Raw genomic sequence first — 27,860 nt, forward strand, 5'->3', positions numbered from 1 at the left:
ATAAAATAGTGGTGGAGGGGTAGCTTAGTGGATGGGGGTGTTCATTAGCCTTACTACTTGGGGGAAATAATTGTTATTTGTGTAAAGAAGGAAAACATTAGGCTGCTTGGGGAATCTCCTGGTTGGTTGGCATGTGGGCCTGACTAAGCTGCCCTTTCTCAGGACCAGGCAGCTGACGGTCGAGGGTTCTGTCCGAGCTGACTGCCTGCTCCTCTTTCGGGGTTACATCCATGCTTAGGTGTTCCTGGAGAAGAAGAATACCACACCAATGGGCACAGTCAGCAATTTCCAAGAATACTGGGCCCCTCAGGAGCTTGAGTGTGTTGTCGATAGTGATATCTGTATTTTAACTTGAAATGGTAAATAGTGTGTTTTATGAAGCCCAGAATATTGTACAATAGTGTATTGCTGTAATGTTGTAGTCATTTGAATAAACTTCTGTGCATATACAATAAAGGGGCAGGGAATATTTTTGCTTGTGAAATATTGCAATGGTAGCGCAGAGCTAGTGGAGCTAAACACCGGTTGTTGTCATGTCAGGATGTGATATTAACTGCAGTCACCCTTCCTGTTCTCATTGTCTCAGTGTGGAATTGGCTGGGCTGGAAATGGGTACGTCTGTGGACCCGACACAGATATCGATGGAATTCCTGACGCACAGCTGGAATGTACCGAGCAAAATTGCCGCAAGGTACGATGGAATAAACTGAAAGGGAAAGGTGGAGAAAAGAGGGACTGATTAGTACAAAGTGGAAATGGATGTAAAGTCCAAGTCACACAAGTGCATGTATGAACAGGTGCAATGAAAAACTTGTAACACTGGACAACAAACTTTTTCAAAAGTGTTGCTTCCTCTGAAAGTTTTTTTGTTTATTATAGAGCACTTGAAGCTGAACACAAATATACTCAAATCATGTACGAATTTGGAGAAATAAGAAATGAACTTTTATTGAATATAATGTGATTAATTGCATATTGGTGCTGACTCTTTGCAATAGGTCAACTAAGCAAAAAATATTTTGTTGATGACTTGTACTCAGTGTCTGAGGCTTCTCACTTAAGTGTCCAACAATAATCAGCCAGCATTGATCGATTCCAGTCACCCTGATGCAGTTTCTCCATGACCATAATGTGAAACCTTTCACCATGCTCATCGCCAACAGCGCCAGGATTTGCGGGGAAGAAGTCGAAATGGGAATGCAGAAAATGAATCATTAGTGACTTGTTGCACTTCATGGTTTTGTATCGTTGAAGCATGTTGTTAATCAGCTGCACGTAGTTTGGTGCTCTGTAGTTGCCAAGAAAATTTTCAGCAAAATCCTTCCATGTGATTTTCTCCGGTCCCACTAGAAGCTCTTCGAATTGCCTGTCATTTGATTTGTGGACTAACAAAAATGCCTTCCTTAATCTTGGCATCAGTTATTCTGACTTGAATTATAAATTGAATTAACAAATATAGGCAATTTCAAAAAATGATGCATGATACGGAAATTTCACGGTGATTTTCCTGATAATCAGTTCAAAATCCATAAGATACGCACAAAAGTAAAATGTTTGTTGTCCAGTGTAATTAAGATAAGGGACATCACAAGCACATAGCATCAGATACAAAATATTCTCAAGAAAAACACAAACGTAGATTATACAAGAATGTGCGTGATTAGAACAAAACAAAGCAAATATAAATGTGTGAAGTGAGTGTTTGTTGATTAATCCTCTACTAGGATAACTGTGTGGCAGTGCCAAACTCCGGGCAGGAAGATGCAGATGGCGATGGGATTGGCGATGCCTGTGACAGTGATGCTGATGGGGACGGCATTGTTAATGAAGAGGTTGGTGTTTGAAATAATAGAAAGCCAGTGTTTAAAAATCAGTATCGGCCAAAGTGGTAGCACTCATATAATGATTCAACACTTTGTTGTTCCGAGTCATAGTCTGTAGATCTGAACCAACCAATCGGAGAAACTCTGCCAGAACTGTACTCTGTACTTTGGATGTGATGTTGTGAAGAGTTGACATTTCAGGCCAAGACACTTCATCAAGACCTGATGAATGGTCTCAGCCCAAAACATCACCTCTTATTCCTTTCTACAGATGCTGCCTGACCTGCAGAGGTCCTCCAGTGTTTTGTGTGTGTGTCTGTTACACTCTGGATTTCCAGCGTCTGCAGAATCCCTTGTGTTTATTAATAGTCCTTAGGAGGTGGTTGTCATTCGCTGCCCTGAGCTGCTGAAACCCATGTAGTGAAGGTGTTTGGTGGGCTGCTTTCGTGTTTAGACCCATCAAATATGAAGGACAGGCCAAATATTTCCAAGGCAACTTGGAAGAGAACTATCAGGCAGTGATATTTTCTTGCTGTCCGTCATTGTTGGAGATAAAGATGGATCTGGTGCTAGAGTTGGTGTAACTGCTGTAATCTCGTTTTCACAGGATAATTGCGTTCTGATACCAAATGTCAAACAGAGAAACATGGACAAGGATAACTTTGGAGATATGTGCGACAACTGTAAATACATCTTTAATAACAACCAGAAGGACAGCGATGGTGACGGGAAAGGAGACTTATGCGATCAGGATTTGGATGGAGATGGTATGGGCTCGGAATAGGAGTGAGAACCCGCACGTACCCTGAACCAAGGTTAATACAAGACAGGTAGAGAGCAGTCATGATGGAGCCCAACAGCAGAGCATGTGGTTTCAGTAAACCCAGCCACCATTGCCACGTTGTGGTAATTGAGCCTAATATGACCGGATGGTTGTACTGGGGCAGAAGGAATGAGATATGGGCTGCCAGAGATTGGGATCTGCAAGTATACAGGTCACGGTAACTGGCGGTTAGCGGATGGGTTACAGGATAGGTCAGATCCTATTGCCAGGGATGGGCTGATAGATATGGTTCAGGGTGAAAGTAATTCATTCTTCCTCATTCCGTGTGCTTTGGATTTCAATCGCTTCCTCCATTTTCCAGGAATCAGGAACAACTTGGATAACTGTGCGCATGTTCCAAACCGGGACCAGAGGGACCAGGACGGAGATGGGGTTGGAGATGCCTGTGACAGCTGCCCAGATATCAGAAACCCCGATCAGGTAGCGTGCTGTCCTTGCCAAGTGGTCAATGTTCACATCGCTGACTCCAATCTTAATTCACTTCCCACTCCGGGGCTCAAATTCCAGGCTGATATTCTCAGTTTTGAACTGAGAGGATGAGGGTTGGGAGGGGCGCATCCCATGGTGGGGGGGGGGATGTTACTGAATGAGTGTTGCACTGTAGGAAGGACTGTACTCAGGGAGCAACTCACTGCTGGAGGGACAGCACTGAGGGAGCAATGCACTATCCGAGAGGTAATTCTGAGGGTATGCCACACTGTGCGGGGGCAGTAAGGCCATAAGAGATAGGAGAAGAATCAGGCCATTCAGCCCATCGGGTCTGCCCCATCATTTCATCATGGTTGATCCATTTTCCCTCCCAACCCCATTCTCCTGCCTTCTCCCCATAACCTTTCACGGCCTGACTAATCAAGAACCTATCAACCTCCACCTTAAATACACACAATGACCTGGCCTCCACAGCCACACGTGACAATGTATTTCACAGATTCACCACCCTCTGGCTAAAGAAATTCTTCCTCATCTCCTTTCTAAATAGACATTCCTCTGTTCTGAGGCTGTGCCCTCTGATCCTAGACTCTTCCACTATAGGAAACATCCACTCCACATCCACTTTATCTGAGCCGTTCAACATTCCATAGGTTTAATAAGATTCTCTCCCCCCCCCCCCACTAAATTCCAGCGAGTACAGGTCCAGAACCACTAAACATTCCTCATACATTAACCCTTTCATTCCTGTGAACCACCTCTGAACCCTCTCTAATGTCAGCACATCCTTTCTTAGATAAAGGGCCCAAACTGCTCACAATATTCCAAATGAGGCCTCACCAATTACTTATAAAGTCTTAGCATTACATCCTCAAGCAAGATGTTTCCCTTAAGGAAACCATGCTGACTTTGGTCTATTTCATCATATGCCTCCAAGTACCCTGAGACCTCATTCTTAATAATAGATTCCAACACTTTTCCAACTACTGAGATGAGACTAACTGGCCTATAATTTCCTTTCTTCTACCTTCCTCCCTTCTTGAGTTACTTTTGCATTTTCTTGTCCTCCAGAACCATGCCAAATCTAGTGATTCTTGAAAGATCTTTACTAGTGCCTGCACAATCTCTTCATTAACCTCTTTCAGAACCCTGGGGTGAAGTCCATCTTGTCCAGGTGACTTATCCACCTTCAGATTTTCAGTTTCCCAAGCACTTTCTCCCTAGTAATGGCAATTGCACTCACTTCTGTCCCCTGACACTCTCTAACATCTGGCGCACTGCTAGTGTCTTCCACTGTGAAGATGGTGCAAAATACTTACTTGGTTCATCCCTCATTTCCTTGTCCCCCAATATGACCTTTCCAGCATCATTTTCCAGCTGTCCAATATCTACTCTTGCCTCTCTTTTACTCCTTATATAGCTGAAATATATTTTTGTATCCTCTTTTATATTATTGGCTAACTTAACTTCATATTTCATCCTATCCGTCATTATGGCTATTTTAGTTGCCTTTTGTTGGGTTTTGAAAACTTCTGAATCCTCTGACTCCCCACAAAATTTTGTTCTGTTTTATGCCCTCTCTTTTGCTTTGTGTTTGACTTCCCTTGTCAGCCACGGTTGTATCCTCTTGCCTTTAGAATACTACATATTTGAGATGTATCTATCCTGCATCTTCTGACTTGCTCCCAGAAACTCCAGCCATTGCTGTCCTGCCATCATCCCTGCTAGTGTTCCCTTGCAATCAACTTTGTCCAGCTCCTCTCAATTCCTCTGTAATTCTCTTTACTGCACTGTATGTGATACTGATACATTTGACTTTAGCTTCTCCCTCTCAACTTACAGGGTGAAGCCTATTATATTATGATCTCTGCCTTCTGAGGGTTCTTTTACCTTTAGTTCTCAAATCAAATACGGTTCCTTGCAGAACACCCAATCCAGAATAGCCTTTTCCCCCATGGGCTCAACCACAAGCTGGTCTAAAAAGCCAGCTCGGAGACTTTGTACAAATTCACTCTTTGGGATCTAGCACCAACCTGATTTTCCCAATCTACCTGCATTTTGAAATCCCCTATGACTATCATAACATTGCCCTTTTGACACGAGTTTCCTACTTCCCATCGTAATTTGTAGCCCAATTCCTGGCTACTATTGGGACGCCTGTATATAACTCCCGTCAAGGTCTCTTTACCCTTGCAGTTTCTTAACTCTATCCACAAGAATTCTATATCTTCCAATCCTATGTCACCTCTAAGGATTTGATTTCAAAGCCACAGTGTCCACTCTGCCTACCTGCCTGTCCTTGCAATATCATGTGTAACCTTGGATGTTAAGCTCCCAAGTATGACCTTCTTCCAGCCACGACTCAGTGATGCCCGCAGTGTCATACCTGCCAATCTCATCTACCTTATTCCGCATACTGCATGCATCCCACTGACTGCAGTTTTGCCCTGTCATCTATCTAACGTACCTGAACTCTCACTGCACACGGCATCTACCTGTATACCAAATATCCCATACTCAGACTGATCACTCAGGTCCCATCCATCTGCCAATTTAGTTAAAACCCTCCCCTACAGCTCTAAAAAAACTGCCTGCAAGAATTTTGATCCCCCTGGAGTTCAGGTGTAACCTATCCCTTTTGTATAGGTCATTCCTTCCCCAGAAGGGATCCCAATGATTCAGAAATCTGAAGCCCTGCCCTCTGCACCAATTCCTCAGCCTCACATTCATCTGTCAAATCATCCTATTCTTACGCTCACTGGTGCGTGGCACAGGCAGCAATCCAGTGATTACTACCTTGGAGGTCCAACTTTTCAGCTTGCTCCCTAACTCCCTAAATTCTCTCTTCATGACCTCCTCCCCTTTTCTACCCGTGCTGTTGGTGTCAATATGTACCGTGATCCAAGCTGCTGACCAGAAAATTACCAGTACTAATGGGACGCTGCACTGTCAGAGGGACAGTACTGAGGGAGTGTCACACTGTCAGAGGGACAGTACTGAGGGAGTGTCACACTGTCAGAGGGACAGTACTGAGGGAGTCCCACACTGTCAGAGGGACAGTACTGAGGGAGTGTCACACTGTCAGAGGGACAGTACTGAGGGAGTGTCACACTGTCAGAGGGACAGTACTGAGGGAGTCCCACACTGTCAGAGAGACAGTACTGAGGGAGTCCCACACTGTCAGAGGGACAGTACTGAGGGAGTCCCACACTGTCAGAGGGACAGTACTGAGGGAGTGTCACACTGTCAGAGGGACAATACTGAGGGAGTCCCACACTGTCAGAGGGACAGTACTGAGGGAGTGTCACACTGTCGGAGGGACAGTACTGAGGGAGTCCCACACTGTCAGAGGGACAGTACTGAGGGAGTGTCACACTGTCAGAGGGACAGTACCGAGGGAGTGTCGCACTGTCAGAGGGACAGTACTGAGGGAGTCCCACACTGTCAGAGGGACAGTACTGAGGGAGTCCCGCACTGTCAGAGGGACAGTACTGAGGGAGTGTCACACTGTCAGAGGGACAGTACTGAGGGAGTCCCACACTGTCAGAGAGACAGTACTGAGGGAGTGTCACACTATCGGAGGGACAGTACTGAGGGAGTGTCGCACTGTCGAAGGGACAGTACTGAGGGAGTCCCACACTGTCAGAGAGAGTACTGAGGGAGTGTCACACTGTCAGAGGGACAGTACTGAGGGAGTGTCGCACTGTCAGAGGGACAGTACTGAGGGAGTGTCACACTGTCGGAGGGACAGTACTGAGGGAGTGTCACACTGTCGGAGGGACTATACTGAGGGAGTGCCTCACCTGTCAGAGGGACAGTACTGAGGGAGTGTCGCACTGTCAGAGGGACAATACTGAGGGAGTCCCACACTGTCAGAGGGACAGTACTGAGGGAGTCCCACAGTCAGAGGGACAGTACTAAGGGAGTGTCTCACTGTCAGTACTGAGGGAGTCCCACACTGTCGGAGGGACAGTACTGAGGGAGTGTCACACTGTCAGAGGGACAGTACTGAGGGAGTCCCACACTGTCAGAGAGACAGTACTGAGGGAGTGTCTCACTGTCAGTACTGAGGGAGTCCCACACTGTCGGAGGGACAGTACTGAGGGAGTGTCACACTGTTGGAGGGACAGTACTGAGGGAGTGTCTCACTGTCAGTACTGAGGGAGTCCCACACTGTCAGAGGGACAGTACTGAGGGAGTGTCACACTGTCAGAGGGACAGTACTGAGGGAGTCCCACACTGTCAGAGAGACAGTACTGAGGGAGTGTCACACTGTCAGAGGGACAGTACTGAGGGAGTGTCTCACTGTCAGTACTGAGGGAGTCCCACACTGTCGGAGGGACAGTACTGAGGGAGTGTCTCACTGTCAGTACTGAGGGAGTCCCACACTGTCAGAGGGACAGTACTGAGGGAGTCCCACACTGTCGGAGGGACAGTACTGAGGGAGTGTCGCACTGTCAGAGGGACAGTACCGAGGGAGTGTCACACTGTCGGAGGGACAGTACTGAGGGAGTGTCATACTGTCGGAGGGACCTCTTCAGTGAAGGATCTGTTAATGTGATCTGAGATTGCATGGCATTGGTAGATCCAGAGTTTTGGAGTTCTCTCAGACCACTATAATCTCGTCATTGTCGAATGTTGCCTGTGGGGGCAGATTGAGCATAATTGCTCAGACCCCTGGGTGACCCAGTAATTTAGCTGTTTGCGTTACGCTATTCACCGCCAGCTGGAAGACCAGGATTCCATTGCTGCTGTCAGTCCGTCTCCCCTCCCCGTGACCGTCTGGGTTTCCTCTGGGTGCTCGCGTTTCCTTCCACATTCCAAAGCCGTACGGTTCGGGCAGTAACTTGCGGGCATGATATCTTTGCGCTGGAATCGCGGTCACACCTCTGGGCTGCCCAGCACGATCCTCGCTGGTTTGATCTTACGCCAGCAACGCATTTTGCTGTACGCTTTGAGGTACATGTGACAACTAACCTAACCTTTACTCTGCTTTTGACTTCTGGTGGTGAAGCGTCACCTGCTCACTTTGGGGTGTCTGGGATTTCTCTTGTTCAGTATTTGTTCTTTTTGTGGCCCCTTTCCCCCCCTCTCTCTGGAACTTATCAACGTTCGGCACCCTTTCCTTCCATTTGCACCTCTCACCCTCGCTGGGGATCTGGATGTAGGGCAGGGGCTGTTAATAATCTGGGAAAGCTGAGGTTGATGGTCTTGATCTGATGTTGTCATCGATGGTTTTCTAGTTGGATGCTGACCACGACCTTGTTGGCGACTCCTGTGACACCAACACAGACAGGTGAGGAGGGGAGTCGGCCTTCTGGGTGAGCTGGGGATGGGGTGAGGCCGCCGCGTTGACAGCCGGTAATAAGAAGGGCAGAGTGAGAGATGCTGACCAGCCCTGAGGCGTGATCTTTAGCCCTCTCCGGTGTCAACTATGCCTTCAAAAGCAGGGAGACTGTGTGTGTGTGTGTGTGTGTGTGTGTGTGTGTGTGTGTGTGTCTGTGTGTGTCTGTGTCTGTGTGTGTGTGTGTGTGTGTGTCTGTGTGTGTGGGGGCGGGCTGTGTCTGTGTGCGTGTCTGTGTGTGTGTGTGTGTGTGTGTGTGTGTGTGTATTTGTGGTGTGTGGGTTTGTATGTGCGTATGTGTGTGTCTGACTGTGTGTGTGTGGTGTGTGTATTTGTAGTGTGTGTGTGGGGGGTGCTGTATGTGTGTGCGTGCGCGTATGTGTGCAGGTGTTTCTCTGTGTGTGTGTGTGTGTGTGTGTGTGTGTGTGTGTGTGTGTGTGTTTGTGTGTGTGTGTGTCTGTGTGTCTGTGTGTGCGTGTGCGTGTGTGTGTGTGTTGGCGGAGGGGTAACGGGGTAACATTGGTTTATTTGGTGTTCACATCTTTGTGTGAGGGTGTGTGTGTGTGTGTGTGTGTGCAGTTTGTGGCTGTAGGTGTGTGGGTATCTTAGAGCAGAGTGATCTACAGTAAATAGAAAGTCCTCTCTCTCTCTCTCTCTCTGCCCTCAGTGACGGAGATGGCCATCAGGACAGCAGGGATAACTGCCCCACGGTCATCAACAGTGCCCAGGAGGACACTGACGGAGACGGCCTGGGTGATGAGTGCGACGATGACGATGACAATGACGGGATCCCTGACACGCGTCCCCCTGGACCGGACAATTGCCGACTTGTAGCTAATCCAACTCAACAGGATCTTGATGGTGCGTAACGACGGCTAAACTCTGAGAGAGCCAGGTGGAGGGACTGGAAAAGCAAAATAGTGCAGATGGTGGAAATCCCAATTAAAACTGAAAATACTTGAAATATTATATTATAATTTGCTTTCAAAATCAAAATTATTGTCAGAGCAACAGAAATCTTGCTTGACGGAGCACTGCAAGTTCAGAGCATCAGAGATGCAACATTCATGAGAAAAAACATAAAATAAACGTAGATTGTACAAAATTATACAAGAGAGAAGACAATTTGAACAAAGAAAAGTTAGTTGTGCGGAGTGATCATAGCGTTGTTATTCTGAGTTCTGATTACGGTTGTGGGGGTTGGTGCAAGAACCAAATGGTCGAAGGGAGGAGACTGTTCTTGAACCTGCTGGTGGGGGGAACTTTAGACTTTTATACCCTTGCCCAATAGTAGTTGCGAGAAGATGGCATTGGCTGGGTTGGTGAGGATCTTTGTGGATGGATGCTGCCTTCTTGAGGAAGCACGTAGTGTAGATACTTTCCAAGGTGAGGAGGGATGTGCCATCGGTGTTTTGGGCTGAGATCACTACTTTGTGCAGCTTCTTGCCCTGCACGTTCCAATCGCCAGAACCAGACCGCGATGCGACCAGTCAGGATACATTCAACAGTACACCTGTACAAGTTTGATAGAGTGTTCAATGACATGCTAAACTTCCTTAGCCATCTAAGAAAGTAAAGATGCTGCCACACCTTCCTCATGGTTGTGATCATAAGCTCTGGGAGTTTAGTTTGGTAATGAGAGGGAGAATGGATTAGGCTGGAAACCACACAGGACTATTGGATGAGAGCAGGAGAGAGAGATGAGTTTGGGATTCTTTACACGTCTATAGGGAGAGAGAATGGGGCATCGGGATTTGGTTGGGATTTATTTGAGGGTATTTTGGGGAAGAGTAGTAAGTGGAATTAGTTTAGAGTTTGACACAAGCTTGTGAGAAAATAGAGCGAATCTTTGGAGCTATTGAGAAACTATGGGCTTTGCGCTCCGGAACCGAGGGGCCATACATAAGCTGAGCTGCAGCGAGCTTGTGCCTGCACACGAGCCGAAGTCGAGCCCCAAGCTGCTGTCGACTTGTTCACTGGAGCATTGGAGTGGGTAGGCTTTACACTTAGGATCCACGAGAACGGAGACTTACGGGAGGTTTAAATAAAACATTCAAAATTATGAGAGGTCTGGATATCATGATCAGGATAGGCCTGTGGCCCCCAGAGAAAGAGGTTATTAACAAAGTGAACGAGTAGATAGATTGGTGGCAAGGTAAGGATAACATTCTCTTCACCCGGAGTGCGGAGACGATCTGGAGCTCCCTGCCAGAATGGGCAGTGGGAGCTCACACCCGACCCACATCACCTTCAGAAAGTACTTGGGAGAGCACAGGAAGTACTCTCACCAACAACCCAAGACAGGAAAGCCTACAAAAGGTAGTAGGTACAGCCCAGTCCATCACGGGAAAAGCCCGTGACACCATTGAGCACATCCACACGGAGTGCTGCTGTCAGAGAGCAGCATCCATCATCACGGACCTCTTCAACAAACACTCCTCTCGCTGCTAGGCAACAGGTACAGGAGCCTTAAGTCCCACACAACAGGCTCAGGAACTGTTATTACCCTTCAACTATCAGACTCCTGAACTAGTGTGGATAACTTCACTCACCTCAACTCCTGAACTGATTCCACAACCTACAGTCTCACTTTCAAGGTCCCGACAACTCATATTCTCAGTATTATTCATTCATTCATTCATTCATTTAATTAATTAATTAGTTTATTTATTACTATTTTAGTTGTATTTGCACATTGGTTATTTGTGTGTCTTTGTGTGTACTTTTTCATCAACTCTATTGAATTTCTTTGTTCTACTGTGAATGCTTGCGGAGATTTAATTTCAGGGTGGTAGATGGTGACTTATACGTACTTGGGTAATAAAGTTACTTTGAACTTTGAACTTATATCACAAACTGCGCGCTGTTTCTGTGACATATCCCCACTGGTTTTACTGGCCTCTTGCGGTTAGTTTGGTACAGTGTTGGGGGAGCTTTCAGTGGGTTTAAGTTTAAGACTGACTTAAAGGAGTGTTGATATAGACACAGTAGGCTCTTTACAATGTCAAGAATAAATATTTGAGTTAGTGTGAAATTATTGGAAGAACCCTCTTGTGTGAAATATCTGACAGGTGATGGGGTCGGAGACATCTGTGAAGAGGATTTTGATGCCGACAAGGTGATTGATGTCATCGATGTTTGTCCTGAGAATGCGCAGATTACACTCACCGATTTCCGAGCTTTTCAGACCATCGTCTTGGACCCCGAGGGAGATGCACAGATTGACCCCAACTGGATCGTCCTAAACCGGGTACCACATTATATTGACATAAAGCACAGAGGCAGCCCCACGTCCGGTTAACCTACTAACCTGCACCTCTTTAAGCAAAAGGAGAGCGTGCACACTCCACACAGTCAGTCACAGTTCAGATCTGAACCTGGATCATAAAAGCAGAAGCTGTGAAAATGTGCTTTGAAAAGACCTCCTTTGAAATAAGGATCACAGAAGGTCATCTTCAGTTAATCTGTAATTACTGTACATTGGGACTTTGTGGGGCAGGTGGGACTTGTTCAAATGGGACGAATAGCACTTGGATGGACTGGGACAGATGTTAACATAGAACGTGGAAGAGTACAGCTCAGGAGCAGGCCATTCGACCCATAATGTTGTGCTGAACCAGCTGAAAAGAAAATCCAAAAACACCCAAATACTAATCCCTCCTACCTTCACCATGTCCATATCCCTCCATCTTCCTTACGTCCATGTGCCTATCCAAATGTCTCTTAAAAGCCCCTAATGTATTTGCCTCAACCACCATACCAGGCAGTGCATTCCAGGCATCCATGACTCTCTGAGTAAAAAGCTTACCTCTCACATCCCCCTTGAACCTACCCCCTCTCACCTTCAATGCATGCCCCCTGGTATTAGACATGATTCTTGCAGGAGGGTTTGCTGGTGCAGCAGGCAACGGTTGAAGCTTGGCATCAGCAAAAGAAATCCAGGAACGAGAGAAGCGGGGCAGGATGTGGAAGAGAGATTGCCAGCTGAATAAAGAGGCAGAGGAAAATTAAAGGTGCGAATAGATGGAAATGGTTGTGATCTCACAGGCATTACAGAAACACAGCTGCGGGGCAATCAAAGCTGAGAGCTGAACTGCAAAGATATTTGCCATTTGGAAATAAACCCAAATCGGGAAGTGTTAACAGGAACGGAGATCAGTGCAGTGGTGAGAAATGGCCATAGCTCTGTAGGTCCTCTGGAGAACTAGAATATTTTGGGTCGAGCTAAGAAATAGCAAAGGGAAGAAGACGTGAGTGGGGACCACCAAACAGTAGTTGCAATATTGGACATGAGATAAATTGGGAAATTCAGAAGGTGCATTTAACAGGGGGAAGTTGAATCTATAAAAAATGGATACATCAAATTTGCGATAATAATTCATTGAATGTCAACTAGAGGTTTCTAGGGAAAAGCTAATTTTTTTGCAATGAGAAGAAGTTAATTGATACTCTTGTTGTAAAGGGGACTTCTGGGAAGAACAGCAATAAAAAGATGGATTTTTGTGCTGACTTTGAAACTGACCCAAAACTAGAGCCTTAATCTTAACAAAGAAAGCTGTGAAGGTACGAGAGAATTAGCTGTGGTTGACTGGGGCAATATTGAAAAGCTTGACGGTGGATATGCAAAGATTAGATTTTCAAAAAGAAAACAAATTGTAAGATAAATGTCCTGCAATGCAGAAACCCCCAAAGGAGAAGAAATTAATAGTAGTATAAAATCAATGGAGCTGATAACATTTCCAGAAATTGTAGCTGACCTGAGGATTAGAAATCAGCAATGGGTGACCAATAATTTGACACTCTTAGAAAAAGCAGGGTAGAATAAGTGTGTTAAGTGGTGAGAAACAGATGTTAGAACACGCTAGGTATGCAGAAAGGTAAAGACTAGTGAATAGAAGCAGGCCATTTGGCCCATTTAAGTCCTTGCCAGCTCTATGTAAAAGCAATTTATCTTCTCTCCACACTTGGCACCCATGCCTTCTCTGCCTGCTTGACCCCACCACACCTTCTCACCCCACTCACCCCCCCATCCCCATGCCTCCTCCCCATTAACTCCACCACCACCTCATCGTCTAGCTACAAATTCTTTCCTCTCAAAATGTAACTTAGCTCCCTCTAAAAGTGAGGACTATTATTGAATCTGCAATGCATTTCAGACCCAGAGGCCTCGCTGTGTAAAGAAAGTTTTCCCTCACATCCTTTCTGATTTAATTGCCATCCATTTTCATTCTTTGTACCCTGGCTCTTCACCCCTCTTCTAGTGGTAGAGTTTGCAAGTTTTATTAACCGATTACACTGACTGACACAGTGAAGTGTCTCCGACTTTGCCATACCATGACTATGAATTATCTAACCATTTACTAATCACTTTATTGGGGGGGTTTAAGACCTGTGCAGCAGGGATTGTGACTTCAGCATTTCCGACATGCTACAAGCTTTATTTTACAAAGAATTCCAAGTTATTTTGTTCGAGTGCTTAAGAGTTGTATTGCTGATGGTTAATGTGATCTTGCAGGGAATGGAGATAGTGCAGACGATGAACAGTGACCCAGGCCTCGCGGTTGGTAAGACATGACTTCTTCTAACTTTCAACATATTTAACTAAACAACGGGTTGCATCAGCTGCCTGGTGGCGTAGTGGTATCAGCGCCGGACTTCAAAGCGAAGGCTCCAGAGTTCGAACCCAGCAGGCTCCCTTGCACGCTTTCCATCCGTGCTGGGTTGAGCGTCGAGCTAGCAACTTGACCTCGTAAGAATAAGAAAGCCTGCTAAAAAAACACTGTCACGACGGCATCCTAATGACTCCACTCGGAGTCAAGGCCTTTCTTCTTCGGGGTTGCTTCAATACCATAATGCCACAGGTCCAGTGACCTCACTGTATAACCATAACGTAAGTCAGTATTTAGTTATGTCCAGAATAGCATTTAATATCACTGACATGCGTCGTGAAATTTGTTGTTTTCTGGGAGCAGTACTGTGCAATACATTAAAAACCCTTAAATTACAATAAGAAATATATAAAAACATTAAATTATTTAAGTAGTGCAAAATGAGTAGTGAGTTGGTGTTCATGGGTTGGTTCACTGTCTGTTTAGAAATCTGATGGCCGAGGGGAAGAAGCTGTTCCCAGAACCTTGAGTGTGTGTCTTCGAGCTCCTCTCTGATGGTAGTAGTATGAAGAGGGCACGTCTTGGTTGAAAGGGGTGCTTAATGATGGATGCCATCTCTTTGAGGCATCACTTTTCAATATGTCCTCGATGCTGGGGAGGTGAGTGCTGGCTGAGTTTGCAACCCTCTGCGGTGGCCCTTTCACACTAGACAGTGATGCGACCATTTCGAATGCTGTCCACAGTACGTCCACATAAATGCTTGCCCTGACCTGCAAGAGTTTGATCAGGCAATGTAGAAGAGGTTAACTCATTTTTCTTACCAACGTGAATATTCAAGTCCATTTTTTGGTGTTTACTCAAACATACAATCTCAAACAATATTCTGCATTTTAGCACCAATACAGATGACGAATGATATGTTCGTCTCTGTGACAAGAGGACTTGAATATGGAAGTAAGAAAGACCGGAATCTTGGTGATATCACAGCTGAAGTATCAACTCAGATGTGTCCCCTGCTAAGTGTGAAGCAAAGTTGAGGATATTAGAATGAATATTCCCACCCCCACCCGCCACCTGTGACCTAGCTGTCTCACTGGTTTGTTCATCTAAACTGCACCGTTTCCAACCCATTACACTTTCCTCCCTTACAAAGATTGTTTCCACCATGAAACCTGCAACCTGTTCCCCTGACATTGTCCCCACTGCCCTCCTGAAGGACGTCTTTGACATAGCCGGTCCCAGCATCCTCTCTATTATCAACAGCTCCCTGGCCACTGGTACTGTTCCGATCCGCTTCAAGAGCGCCGTGATCCAGCCCCTCCTGAAAAAACCCAACTTAGACCCTACCTTACCGAGTAACTACAGACCTATTTCTAAACTTCCATTCCTGTCAAAGGTTCTCGAAAAGGTTATTCTCAGTCAATTGCTGCCCTACTTACACCAAAACAACATCTTGGAAAGATTTGTATCATCTCTTAATGCATACATTTCTAAATGACAGTAAATGAGGACTGAGTGTCCTCATAATCTAATTTAATAATCTAATTTCAGTCAGGTTTTAAGGCTTATCGTAGCACAGAGTCTGCCCTGCTGGAAGTGTACAATGACCTGCTCCTCTCCAACAACTCGGGTGACTCTGTCTTTCTAATTCTTCTTGACCTCAGCGCAGTGTTCGATACTGTGGATCATGCCATTTTAATAGACTGTCTCCAATACAGGGTTCGTGTTGATGGCACTACCTTGAACTGGTTCACATCCTACCTCAAAAATAGAAGCTTCTCCATCGACATAGGCAAATCTTCTTCTCCCCAGCTAGTGTCTCCTGTGGGATCCCACAATGGGTCCATCCCAGGTCCCATTCTTTTCTCTAGACATATGCATCCCCTCGGCCAAATCATTCAAAAATACAACATTTCTTTCCACCATTATGCCGACAACACACAGCTTCATCTCCCCCTGAAACCAAATGACCAGCCAAATCTAGTCAGCCTCATGAACTGCCTTGAGGACATAAAGTGTTGGATGGCACAAAACTTCCTACAGCTGAATGAAGGCAAGTCTAAAGTTGTCCTATTTGGCTCCCTTGACTCCATCAAAGTGATTACTGATAGTCTTGGTAACCTGTCCACCCTTGTCAAACCCCATGTCAAAAATCTTGGTGTGATATTTGATTCCGCCTTTAAGTTTGACAAGCAAGTTAATGCAGTAGTAAAAGCCAGTTTTTTCCAGCTTCGTACTATTGCCAAAATCAAGCAGTTTCTGTCTTTCAAAGATCTCGAGAAAGTCATCCATGCCCTTGTATCCTCCCGCTTGGACTACTCCAACTCCCTGTATACTGGGATTAGTCAGTCGTCCCTGTCTCGTCCGCAACTGGTCCAGAATGCCGCAGCCAGGCTCCTGACAGGTGCCCGGAAGAGGGACCATATTACTCCTATCCTGGCCTCCCTCCACTGGCTGCCAGTACGGTCCAGAATTGATCTTAAGTTTCTCCTGTTTGTTTATAAAGCCCTAAATGGGCTCCCCCCCCCCCAGTTTATATCGCAGACCTTCTAACCCCTTATTCTACTTGCAGGTCCCTCAGGTCGGCTGACTTGGGGCTCCTGGCTGTCCCACAATCTAAACTTAAGCTCAGGGGTGACCACACTTTTGCTAGTGTAGCCCCCTAGACTGTGGAACAGCATTCCCCTCCCTATCAGACCTGCCCCTTCCATCGACTCTTTTAAATCCAGGCTCAAATCTTCCTTTTATTCACTAGCGTTTGAATCCTCTTGATGTGGCTGATTTTTGGCTTGTGCCTAGGCCCTCGTGTTGTTTCTTTTGTGCCTATAAGCTGTTTGCCTTGTTGGTTATGTCCGTGTTTCTCGTATTTGTAATTTTAGCTATTCTGCTCTGATCTGTACAGCACTTTGGTCAACGTGGGTTGTTTTTAAATGTGCTATATAAATAAACTTGACTTAATTTGACGACTACAATTAAGGGAGGTACAGGCAGTGATACTGCCAGTTAGGATGCTCTCAATTGTGCCCCTGTAGAAATTCCATAGGATTTAGGGGCCCATAACAAACTTTTTCAACTGTCTGAGGTGAAAGAGGCACTGTTGTGCTTTATTCACCACACAGCCGGTGTGTACAGACCACGTGAGATCCTCGGTGATGTGTATGTCGAGGAACTTAAAGCTGTTCACCCTCTCAACCCCAGATGTATTGATGTCAATATGGGCTAGCCTGTCTCCATTCCTCCTGTAGTCCACAATCAGCATGGAGTCTGAGGTCCTTTCTGTTGGCTGCTTGTCACTGCATCCGTCCAGGGTCCAGGGCCCTGAACTACTTTTCCCCTCCACCATACTGGACATGACACTTGATGGCATCTCATCCATTTCCATCAGCTCTAACACAGTCCCACCACCAGATATGTGCTCCTCTCTCCATTCGCAATTTCACAGGGATTGTAAACGTGACAGACCCTGAGGATTCTGGAAATCTTGAGCAATACACAAAATGCTGGAGGAACTCCAGCGCCTCTGGAGAGAAATACAATTGAAATCTCATGCTGAAGCTTCTGTCCCTTTTCTTTTCAGTCCTGAGGAAGGGTTTGGGCCGAAACATTGACTGTTTATTTTCCGCCATGGATGCTGCCTGGCTAGCTGAGTTCCCCCAGCATTTTGTAGGTGTTTCACAGGGATGACTCCCTTTGTGGCTCCCAGTCCTCTCTCCCATCCCCAGCTTGTGGCACTTCAACGGGTAACCCCTGGAGATGAAACACTTGCTTTTTCACCTCTGCCCTTCCCACCATCCAGCGACCCAATTTTCCCCCAGGCGAAGCAATAATTCATTTGCAGTTCTCTCAATCTGCTGTATTGCATTTGGTTTTCCCAATGTGGCTCCTGTACATTAGCAAAAGCAAACATAGACTGGTCATTGCATCGTGGAGCCCCTGTGTTCAGTCCCAGCTACTGCTGGCCTGCCATTTTAATTCCTCATCCAAGTCCTGTTTGGACCTCTCTGTCTGTGAGCTCCTGTACTGTTACAATGAGGCCCAATACAGACGTGACGAACAGTCCCTCATCTCCCATCTCTGTCTGTGAGCTCCTGTACTGTTACAATGAGGCCCAATACAGACGTGACGAACAGTCCCTCATCTCCCATCTCTGTCTGCTGCAGTATACAGATAAGGTAGGTGATCTTGCAGTGCAGTTGGAGATTAGTAGGGCATTGTGTAATTAGCAGGGCATGTAGATGATATTGTGGGCATCACAGAGTCGTGGCTGAGAGAAGATCATAGTTGAGAGCTTAACATCCAAGGTTACACATTATGTCAAAAGGACAGGCAGGGAGGCAGAGGGGGTGGGGTGGCTCTGTTGGCAAAAAATGAAATCAAATCCTTAGAAAGGGGTGACATTGTGTTGGAAGATGTAAAATGCTTGTAGGTAGATTAAGGAACTATAAGGGTGAAAACACCCTGATGGAAGCAGCCAGGAAGTGGGCTAGAAAATACATGTAAAAAGGGCAATGTTCTGATAGTCATGGGAGACTTTCAATATACGGGTAAAATGGGAGAATCAGGTTGGTGCTGGACCCCAAGAGAGGGAATTTGTAGAATGCCTATGAGACAGCTTTTTAGAGCAGCTTGTGGTTGTGTCCTCTAAGTAAAAGGCAATTCGGATTTGGGTGTTGTGTAATGACCAGATTTCATTAGGGAGCTTAAGGTAAAGGAACTCTTAGGAGACAGTGATCATAATATGATAACGTTCACCCTGCAGTTTGATGAGAGCTAAAATCAGATGTGTCAGTAGTACAATGAGAGTGGAACTGGCCAGAGTTGATTGGAAGGGGACAGTAGCAGGAATGACAGGAGTTTCTGGAAGCAATTCGGAAGGTGCAGGATGGATACATCCCAAAGAAGAAATATTATTCTTTGGCACTGAGTCGAACTCTGTGGCTCAGGAGGGTTGGGGGTGGGGAGAAGTGAACTGTAGTGATAAGGGATTCACTCATTAATGAAACAAACAATTGGTTCTACGGACAAGGATGATATTCCTGGTTGATATGTTGTCTCCACGGTGCCAGGATCAGGGACATCTCGGATCGAGTCCACAGCATTCTTGAGTTAGAGGGTGAGCAGCCAGAGATCGTGGTCAATGTTAGTAGCATTGACATGGGTAGGATGGGTGACGAGGTCCTGCAAAGTGAGTTTGGGGAATTGTGCGCTAAGTTAAAGGACAAGACCTCCAGGGGTGTGATCTCAGGATCGTGACCTGTGCCTTGTGTGACTGAGGCCAAAAATAGGAGATGGTGCAGGAGCGAGGGCTCCAGATGTTTGGATCATTGGGTTTTCTTCAAGGGAAGGTGGGATCCGCACAGAAGGGGCAGTTTGCAGCTGAACTGGAGGGGGACTACTATCCTTGTGGGAGGGGTTTGCTAGTGCTGCATGGGGGGTGGGGGGGAAGAGGTGGTTTAAACCTGAGTTGCTGGGGGATGGAACCAGCGTGCCAGAGCAGAAAGTGGAGAGGTTGTGAGACAAGGTATTGATATGACTACATACAAAGTCAGGAATTGAAACGTTGAGTATGGTGGGACTAATGTTCTGATTGTGTATATTTCAATGCAAGGAGTATTGTAGGAAAGGCGAATGAGTTTAGCATGTGGAATTATGACACTGTAGCCATTAGTGAGACTTGGTTGCAGGAGAGGGCAGCTCAGTGTTCCAGGGTTCTGTTCCTTTAGACATAATAGAGTGGGAGCGATTAAAGGGGGAGGGTGACATTACTAGTCAGGGAAATTCTCATGGCAGTGCTCAGACAAAACAGACTGGAGATATCTTCTACTGAGGGTTTATGGGTGGAACTGAGGAACAAGGAAGGGATGACCGCATTAACGTGGTTATAATATAAACCACCCAACAGCCTGCTGGATTTAGAGGGGCAATTTGTAGAGATCACAGGCTGTTGCAAGGAACATAAAGTTGTGATTGTAGATGATTTTAACTTTCCACATATTGACTGGGAATCCTATACTGTAACAGGGTTGGATAGGATAGAGTTTGTCAAATGTGTTCAGGAAAGTTTCCTTAATCAGTATGTAAAAGTCCCAGCTAGAGGGACTGTGATACTCGATCTCCAGTTAGGGAATGAGACAGGGCAGGTGTAAGAAATTTGCGTAGGAGAACATTTTGCATCTAGTGATTATAAAGCCATTAGTTTCAACATAATTATGGAGAAGGTTAGATCTAGTCCCTAGGTTCAGACTCTAATTTGGAGAAAGGGCAATTGCGGTGGTGTCAGAAAGGATGTTGCAAGTGTGAATATAGGAACAGATTGTTTTCTGGCAAAGGTGTACTTGGTAAGTGGGAGGCTGTCAAAAGTGAAATTTTGAAAGTAGAGTCTGTATGTTCTTGTCAGAATAAAAAACAAGGACAACAGGTATAAGGAACCTTGATCTTTGAGAGATATTGAGGTCCTGGTTAAGAAAAAGAAGGAGGTGCATAGCGGGCAAAGGTAGGAAGGAGCAAATGAGGTACTTGAGGAGTATAAGAAATGCAAGAGAACACTTAAGAAGGAAATCAGGAGGGCTTAAAGGAGACATGAGGTTGTTCTAGCAGACAAGGTGAAGGAGAACCCTAAGGGCTCCTACAGGACAAAATTCATCCTCTGGAAATCAGAGTGGTCATCTATCCGTGGAGCTAAAATAGATGGGGGAGATCTCAAATGTATTTTTTTGTATCTGTATTTACTCGGGAGACGGACACTGAGTCTAAAGCAGTGAGCCAAAGCAGAGGTAGCATAATGGACCATATAGAGATTACAGAGGAGAAGGTGTTGGCTATCTTGAGGAAAATTAGAGTGGATGGTGCAGAAGTTGCAGAGGCCCCAGCGGAGATACTTAAAACATCCTTATCAAGGGTGAGGTGCCAGAGGATTAGATTATGAGGGCATTCGGTCCTCGTTTATAGAAAATAGAACATAGAATAGTACAGCACAGTACAGGCCCTTCGGCCCACAATGTTGTGCCGACCCTCAAACCCTGCCTCCCATATAAGCCCCCACCTTAGATTCCTCCATATATGTCATTTAGAAATTTAGAAATGCATGCATTAAGAAATGATACAATGTTCCTGCAGAGTGATAAGATTGGAGAATAGCTAATGTTGATCTGTTGTTTAAGAAAGGCTTTAAGGATAAACCAGGAGATTATAGGCTGGTGAGCCTGACATCTGTACTGGGGAAGTTATTGGAAGGTATTCTAAGGGACTGGATATAAAACAGGGACTGATAAGGGATAGCCAATATGGCTTTGTGCATAATGGGTCATGGCTAACCAATCTTAAAGTTTTTTGAGGAAGTTACCAGGAAAGGTGATGAAGGCAAGGCAATGGATGCTGTCTATCTGGGCGTTAGCAAAGCCTTTGACAAGGTCCCACATGAGAGGTCGGTCGAGAAGGTTCAATTGCTTGTCATTCAAAATGAGGTAGTAAATTGGATTGGATATTGTCTTGACGGCAGGTGCTAGAGTAGCAGTGGATGGTTTCCTCTGACTAGTGGACTGCAGCAGAGCTCAGTGCTGGGATCACTGTTTCTTGTCATTTATATCGACCATCCGGATGACATTGTAGTAAACTGGATCAGCAGATTTGCAGATGACACCAAGATTGGGGGAGTAGTGGGCAGCGAGGAAGACTATTAAAGCTTGCAGAGAGATCTGGACCAGCTGTGAAAATGACAGATGGATTGGAATTTAATGCAGACAAGTGTGAGGTGTTGCACTTTGGGATGACCTACCAGGGCAGGTTTTATAGAACCTTATAGAACTGTTGTAGAACAGTAGGGCACTGAGGAGTGTGCTAGAACAGAGGGATCTGGGAATACAGGTTCATAATTCATTGAAAGTGGTGTCACAGGTAGATAGGGTCTTAAATAAAGCTTTTGGCACATTGGCCTTCATAAACCAAAGTATGAGTACAGGAGTTGGGATGTTATGTTGAACTTGTGTGAAACATTGGTGAAGCCTAATTTGGAGTATTGTGTGCAGTTTTGGTCAGGAAAGAAGTCAATAAGATTGAAAGAGTGCAGAGAAAACTTACAAGGATGTTCCCAGGACTTGAGGACCTGAGTTATAGGGAAAGGTTGAAAAGTTTAGGACTTTATTCTCCAGAGTGTATGAGAATGAGGGGAGATTTAATAGAGATACATTAAATTATGAGGGTTATCAATAGGGTAAATGCAAGCAGACTTTTTTCCGCTAAGGTTGTGTGAGATTAGAACTAGATGTTATGGGTTAAGGGTGAAAGGTGAAATGTTTAAGGGGAACATGAGAGGCAATTTCTTCACTCAGAGGCTGGTGAGAGTGTGGAACTAACTGCCAGTGGAAGTGGTTGATGTGGGTTGAATTTCAACGTTTAAGAGAAATTTGGATAGGTACATGGATAGGAGGGGTATGGAGGGCTGTGGTCTAGGTGGAGTCAATGGACTAGACAGATAAATTGTTCAGTATGGACTATTTGGGCCAAATAGGCCTGTTTCTTTGCCCTAGTGTTCTATGTCTTTTAATTATAGGCCCGTGAGCCTGACATCAGTAGCGGGAAAGTTATTGGAAGGTATTCTAAGGAACTGGATATATATATATATTTGGATAGACAGGGAATGATTAGGGATATTAGGTCATGCACTTTGGTAGAAGGAAAAAAGGTGTAGACTACTTTCTAAATGGGATGAAAATTCAGAAATCAGTGGCACAAAGGGCTTGGGATTCCTCATGCAAGATTCCCTAAAGGTTAACTTACAATTTGAGTCAGTGGTAAGGAAGGCAAATACAATGCTAGCATTCATTTCGAGAGGAGCAGAATATAAAATCAAGAATGTAATACTGAGGATTTATAAGGCATTGGTCAGACTGCATTTGGAGTATGGTGAGCAGTTTTAGTCCTCGTCTAAGAAAACATATGCTAGCACTGGAGAGGATCCAGAGGAGGTTCATGAGAAAAGACTGAGTTAACGTACGGGGTGGGTTTCATGGCTCTGAGCCTGTACTTGAGAGAGAGTGGGGGGGAGAGGAGAGAGAGAAGAGAGAGGAGAGAGAGGAGAGAGAGGAGAGAGAGGAGAGAGAGAGAGAGAGAGAGAGAGATAGAGATAGAGATAGAGATAGAGATAGAGATAGAGATAGAGAGATAGAGAGATAGGGAGATAGAGAGATAGAGAGATAGAGAGATAGATAGATATCATTGAAACCTATCATATATTGAAAGGCCTAGATAGTGTGGATGTGGAGAGGATGTTTCCTATAGTAGGGGAGTCTAGGACCAGAGGGAACAGCCTTAGAATAGAAGGTTGTCACTTTAGAACAGAGATAAGAAGGAATTTCTTTAGCCAGAGGGCGGTGAATCTGTAGAAATCATTGCCAGAGATGGCTCTGGAGGCCAAGTCATTGAGTGTAAAGTGGAGGTTGGTAGGTTCTTGATTAGTCAGGGTGTCAAAGGTTATATGGAGAAGGCAGGAGAATGGTGTTGAGAGGAATGATAATTTAGCCATGATGAATGGTGGAGCAGATTTGATGGGCTGAATTTTCTATATTTTATGGTCATATGGTCTAAAAGGTAGAAGTGGGCCATCAGTTCCTCATGTCTGCTCTGGCATCTGTTCAGATCATGGCTGACCTTGTAATCTTAGAACCACTTTCCAGTACTAATTGCATATATATTCAGCCCTTAATAACCTAAAATCTATTCATCTGCCTTGATTATACTCAGTGACTGAGCTTCCACAGTTCTCTTGGACAGACAATTCTAAAGATTCACCACCTTCTACATAAAGAGAATTTATTTTTCTCATCTCTTTCCTCAATGGCCAGTTTTATTTTGAAGCTCCAACCTCTGGTTCTAGACACCCCATTAAGGGAAATTTCATCCCCAATCTACTGTCAAGGCTATCTTAAAAATTTTTTTGTACATTTCAGTAAGATCACCTTTATAAGCATGAAGCAAAGGGGTCAGTCTGCATCAGAAAAGCTGATCATCTCAGGAAATAATCTGTGAACCTTGTGTACATCTTTCCAACAAGTCCTCCAGAGCAAACAGTATCACTTCTGAAACTTTGATAGACGCCAGACCAACAGCTCAGCTCCCATTTTTGGGAAGAGGGCATTCAAGGCTTCCTCATATGATATAATCATGACCATCTGTTTGCAGATCTGTAGGCGGTGTTCTATGTGAGAGGAAATTCATTTATCCAGAAGTCTGTGAATCTTTGGAACTCCCTGCCTTGAAGGGCTGAGTCCTTATTTCATTAAATTCAAGGCTGAGATCAGCAGGTTTTGGGATTGTGAGTGTACTTGGCAAGAATGGGCAGCTGAGAAAGTTCAGCCACGATCCTAATATGTGACAGCATATGTCTGAAGGGCTTCTTTTTCTCATGAACATTCACGTTGCCCGTTCTTCTTTATAAGCAGCCTGTCCTTCCTCCACAGGGTACACAGCTTTTAATGGTGTGGACTTTGAAGGAACGTTTCACGTTAACACGGTGACAGATGACGATTATGCTGGATTTATCTTTGGCTATCAGGACAGCTCCAGCTTCTATGTGGTCATGTGGAAACAGACAGAACAAACCTACTGGCAGGCAAATCCTTTCCGTGCTGTGGCCGAGCCTGGGATCCAGCTCAAGGTATGCAATGTCCTCATCTCACAACCCTGTATCACCTACTCAGCACATCATCAGCACTCTGTACCATTCTTCACTCTGTCCCTTCTTCTCCTCAGAGTTCCAATATCCCACTCTGCACTGTTGGCCCCTTGCTCAGTACATTCTACTCTGTACCACACCAGTTTCTTCTGCAATCCTGTATCACCTCTCCTTTCACCCCACCGCTATCATCCCACATCTTAATCTCCTCAAACTGTCCCCTGAAAGCTTCTCTTGGGAATCAACACAGTTATGGTGGCTTGATAGTCTTTGCTACATGTTTTTGGTGCAGAGAGGATTGGGCATCCTTGTGTGCAACTCACTGGAAGTTAACATGCAGATACAGCAAGCAATGAGAAAAGTAAGTGTTGGTCCTTGTTGCAAGAAAATTTGAATGCAAGAGTAGAATAGCCCTGATTCACTTCTATAGGGTCACTGCTGAGAAAGCATCTGGAACATTGTCTGCAATCCCTACCTAAGGAAGGATATGCACTCAGTGGCCACTTTTTAGGTATACCTGCTCGTTAATGCAAATATCTATTCGGCCAATCATGTGGCAGTAACTCAATGCATAAAAGCATGCAGGCATGGTCAAGAGGTTCTGTTGTTACTCAGACCAAACATCAGAATAGGGAAGAAATGTGATCTAAGTGACTTTGACTGTGGACTGTCTGTTGATGCCAGATGAGGTGGATTGTATATCTCAGAAACTGTTAATCTTCTGGCAGTCTTGAGTTTACAGAGGATGGCATGCAAAACAAAATAAACAAATAAAAATCCAGTGAGCAGCAGTTCTGTGGGTGAAAATGCCTTGTTAATGAGAGGGGTCAAAGTAGGATGCCCAGCCTGGTTCAAGTGGGCAGGGAGGCAACAGCAACTTAAATCACCACTTATCACAAGAGTGGTGTGCAGAAGAGCATCTCTGAACGCACAGCGCCTTGAACCTTGAAGTGGATGGGCTACAGCAGCAGAAGACCATGAACTCATACTCAGTGGTCACTGTATTAGGCACATTATTAAATAGCCACTGAGTGTATACCCTATGAGAAATTCTTGTAATTAAATACCTTAGTTGAGATTAAAATTTTAAACACTTTCTAGGTTGTGAGCCTGGGAAGAGGAAGAAAAACTTTCCTGCAACACAGACACACCATGCCTGTGGCAGCAGAAACCTTCTCACTAACAGACAACGATAAAGGACTGAGTCAGAACATTACAGTCAGTTAAGTGGCTAGGAGGTGATGTGGGATCCATAGGTTACTAAGGTACATAACTAGAGGAGCATAACTGGATCCCTGCAGATTCCCTATAGATCTCAACACACAAACCCATGCATCTGTGTAATAAACACATTAATAGTACATCTACTGGGGGGGGGGGGGGTTGTTCTGCTCTCACTGAGACTGGTGTAAAAGAAACCAAGATGGTAGACTTTCTGCCTGCTGATAGGCACCCTGTTCTCTTCAATATCCATGTATAAATTCTCTGCATTTGAAAAATTGTTTTATATACTTTTTTATTGACTTATTTTACTGACAAAGTGGATGCTTTCTTCTTCTACATGCAATCATTGAATCATAAAGCACAGAAAACGGCCCTTTGGCCCATCGTACTCATACTGACCATTGTCACCCAGCTTCGCTAATCCTAGAGATCAAATTTTATCCTTCCCACACCACACCAACTCCCCCAGATAACTGTTTACCATTCATCTATACATTAAGGATGATTTACAGTGGCCAATTATCCTACAAACTCTAGACCTTTGAAATGAGGGAGAAAAACTGGAGCTCTCAAAAGAAATACATGCAGTCACAGGGAGAACGTGGAAACAATATGCACGCTACGTAAAGTATCCTCGGTAAAAGCAATCAGTTTCTGTACTGACTGGATATCTCAAACTCCTGTAAACAGGCAGTGAAATCGCAGACTGGTCCAGGACAACACTTGCGGAATGCACTCTGGCACACAGGAGACACCACTGACCAGGTCCGCCTCCTGTGGAAAGATCCTAAGAACACTGGCTGGAAAGACAATACGTCGTATCGCTGGTTCCTGCAGCACCGGCCACAGATTGGGTACATCAGGTGGGTCACATCACCCTCAAAGGTAGGGACATCAGCTAGGTTACATCTCCCCTGGGGCAGAGACAGCATTTGGGTTACATCTCCCCTGGGCTGGGATGTCAGGTGTGTCACATCTGGATTGGGACTTTGTCTAGGTCACGTCTTCCTGCAGTACCCTGATGTTGTGGGTCATGATCTTTCCCAGGGTTCAGCGACAAGGAGACAACAGGAAATAGGTGATAGTCTCATTTATCCGCGTTTTTTGTTCCCCCCCCCCACCTCTCCCAGGGTGCGGCTCTACGAGGGGCCGGAGATCGTGGCAGATTCCAGGGTGATCATCGACACCACAATGCGCGGAGGAAGACTTGGAGTCTTCTGCTTCTCCCAGGAAAATATAATTTGGGCAAATCTACGCTATCGTTGCAATGGTAAGGGGAGAGTGTGGGGATACAGACATGAAATGACAAGGGAGGGAGTGTAACGAAGGTATGTAGCCATGGGGAATTATGATATCGTTTAAAAGCATTAAATGGGTGAATTTTGCAGATGACAGTAAAACTGGAAAAAAGTCCACGGTAATAAGGGAAACAAGGCTGTTATCTTTGGGCTGGAGAGCTGGAATATTCCTAAAGTTCTGTTAGGTGAACTTTGGAATTCTATGTTCTAAAAAACTCAACATCCACCACCTTCAACTTACACAAACTGCTTCACTTTTTCTCCTCAGATACAATTCCAGAAGATTTCCAACCAGCATTTCAGTCGCAGATTTGAAAGTGACCGCTGAACTGCTGAACCTTTGACCCTTTAACCCTGACAAGTGACAATCACTCATTGTATCTGGAATGGTGGTAAACATCAGATCTGGGATGAAGGCTGGCTGATTATTGATCCGGCTCTTTGATTCTCTCATCAGTTGATTCCATCCAATCAGAAGGGGCGTTTGGCAACAGTAGTGCAACGTGTGAGCAGGACAATGCAAAGAGGAACAGTTTATAACCAGAATTTCTGCTCAGTGATCAAGGTGGATATGTAGAAATTTATAGTGCATGTGAGGCCATTCTTACCTAACATACTGT

General features: G+C 45.2%; 1 protein-coding gene across 1 annotated transcript in view; it reads left to right on the top strand.

Moving 5' to 3' along the window:
* The window catches only part of comp (cartilage oligomeric matrix protein), a 48,642-nt gene extending 20,998 nt beyond the window's left edge, over positions 1–27,644 (top strand). The window contains exons 9-20 of the mRNA XM_063032188.1: positions 587–691; positions 1,725–1,832; positions 2,431–2,590; positions 2,969–3,087; positions 8,340–8,392; positions 9,108–9,301; positions 11,512–11,690; positions 13,956–14,004; positions 24,504–24,700; positions 26,633–26,805; positions 27,073–27,212; positions 27,509–27,644. Of these exons, the coding sequence (XP_062888258.1) occupies positions 587–691; positions 1,725–1,832; positions 2,431–2,590; positions 2,969–3,087; positions 8,340–8,392; positions 9,108–9,301; positions 11,512–11,690; positions 13,956–14,004; positions 24,504–24,700; positions 26,633–26,805; positions 27,073–27,212; positions 27,509–27,555 (1,524 nt within the window). The 3' untranslated portion in view covers positions 27,556–27,644. The remainder of the gene's footprint in view (positions 1–586; positions 692–1,724; positions 1,833–2,430; positions 2,591–2,968; positions 3,088–8,339; positions 8,393–9,107; positions 9,302–11,511; positions 11,691–13,955; positions 14,005–24,503; positions 24,701–26,632; positions 26,806–27,072; positions 27,213–27,508) is intronic.
* The last annotated feature ends 216 nt before the right edge of the window (positions 27,645–27,860 follow it).

Source organism: Mobula hypostoma, chromosome 24, assembly GCF_963921235.1.
Source record: "Mobula hypostoma chromosome 24, sMobHyp1.1, whole genome shotgun sequence".
NCBI classification, from domain to species: Eukaryota; Metazoa; Chordata; class Chondrichthyes; order Myliobatiformes; family Myliobatidae; genus Mobula; species Mobula hypostoma.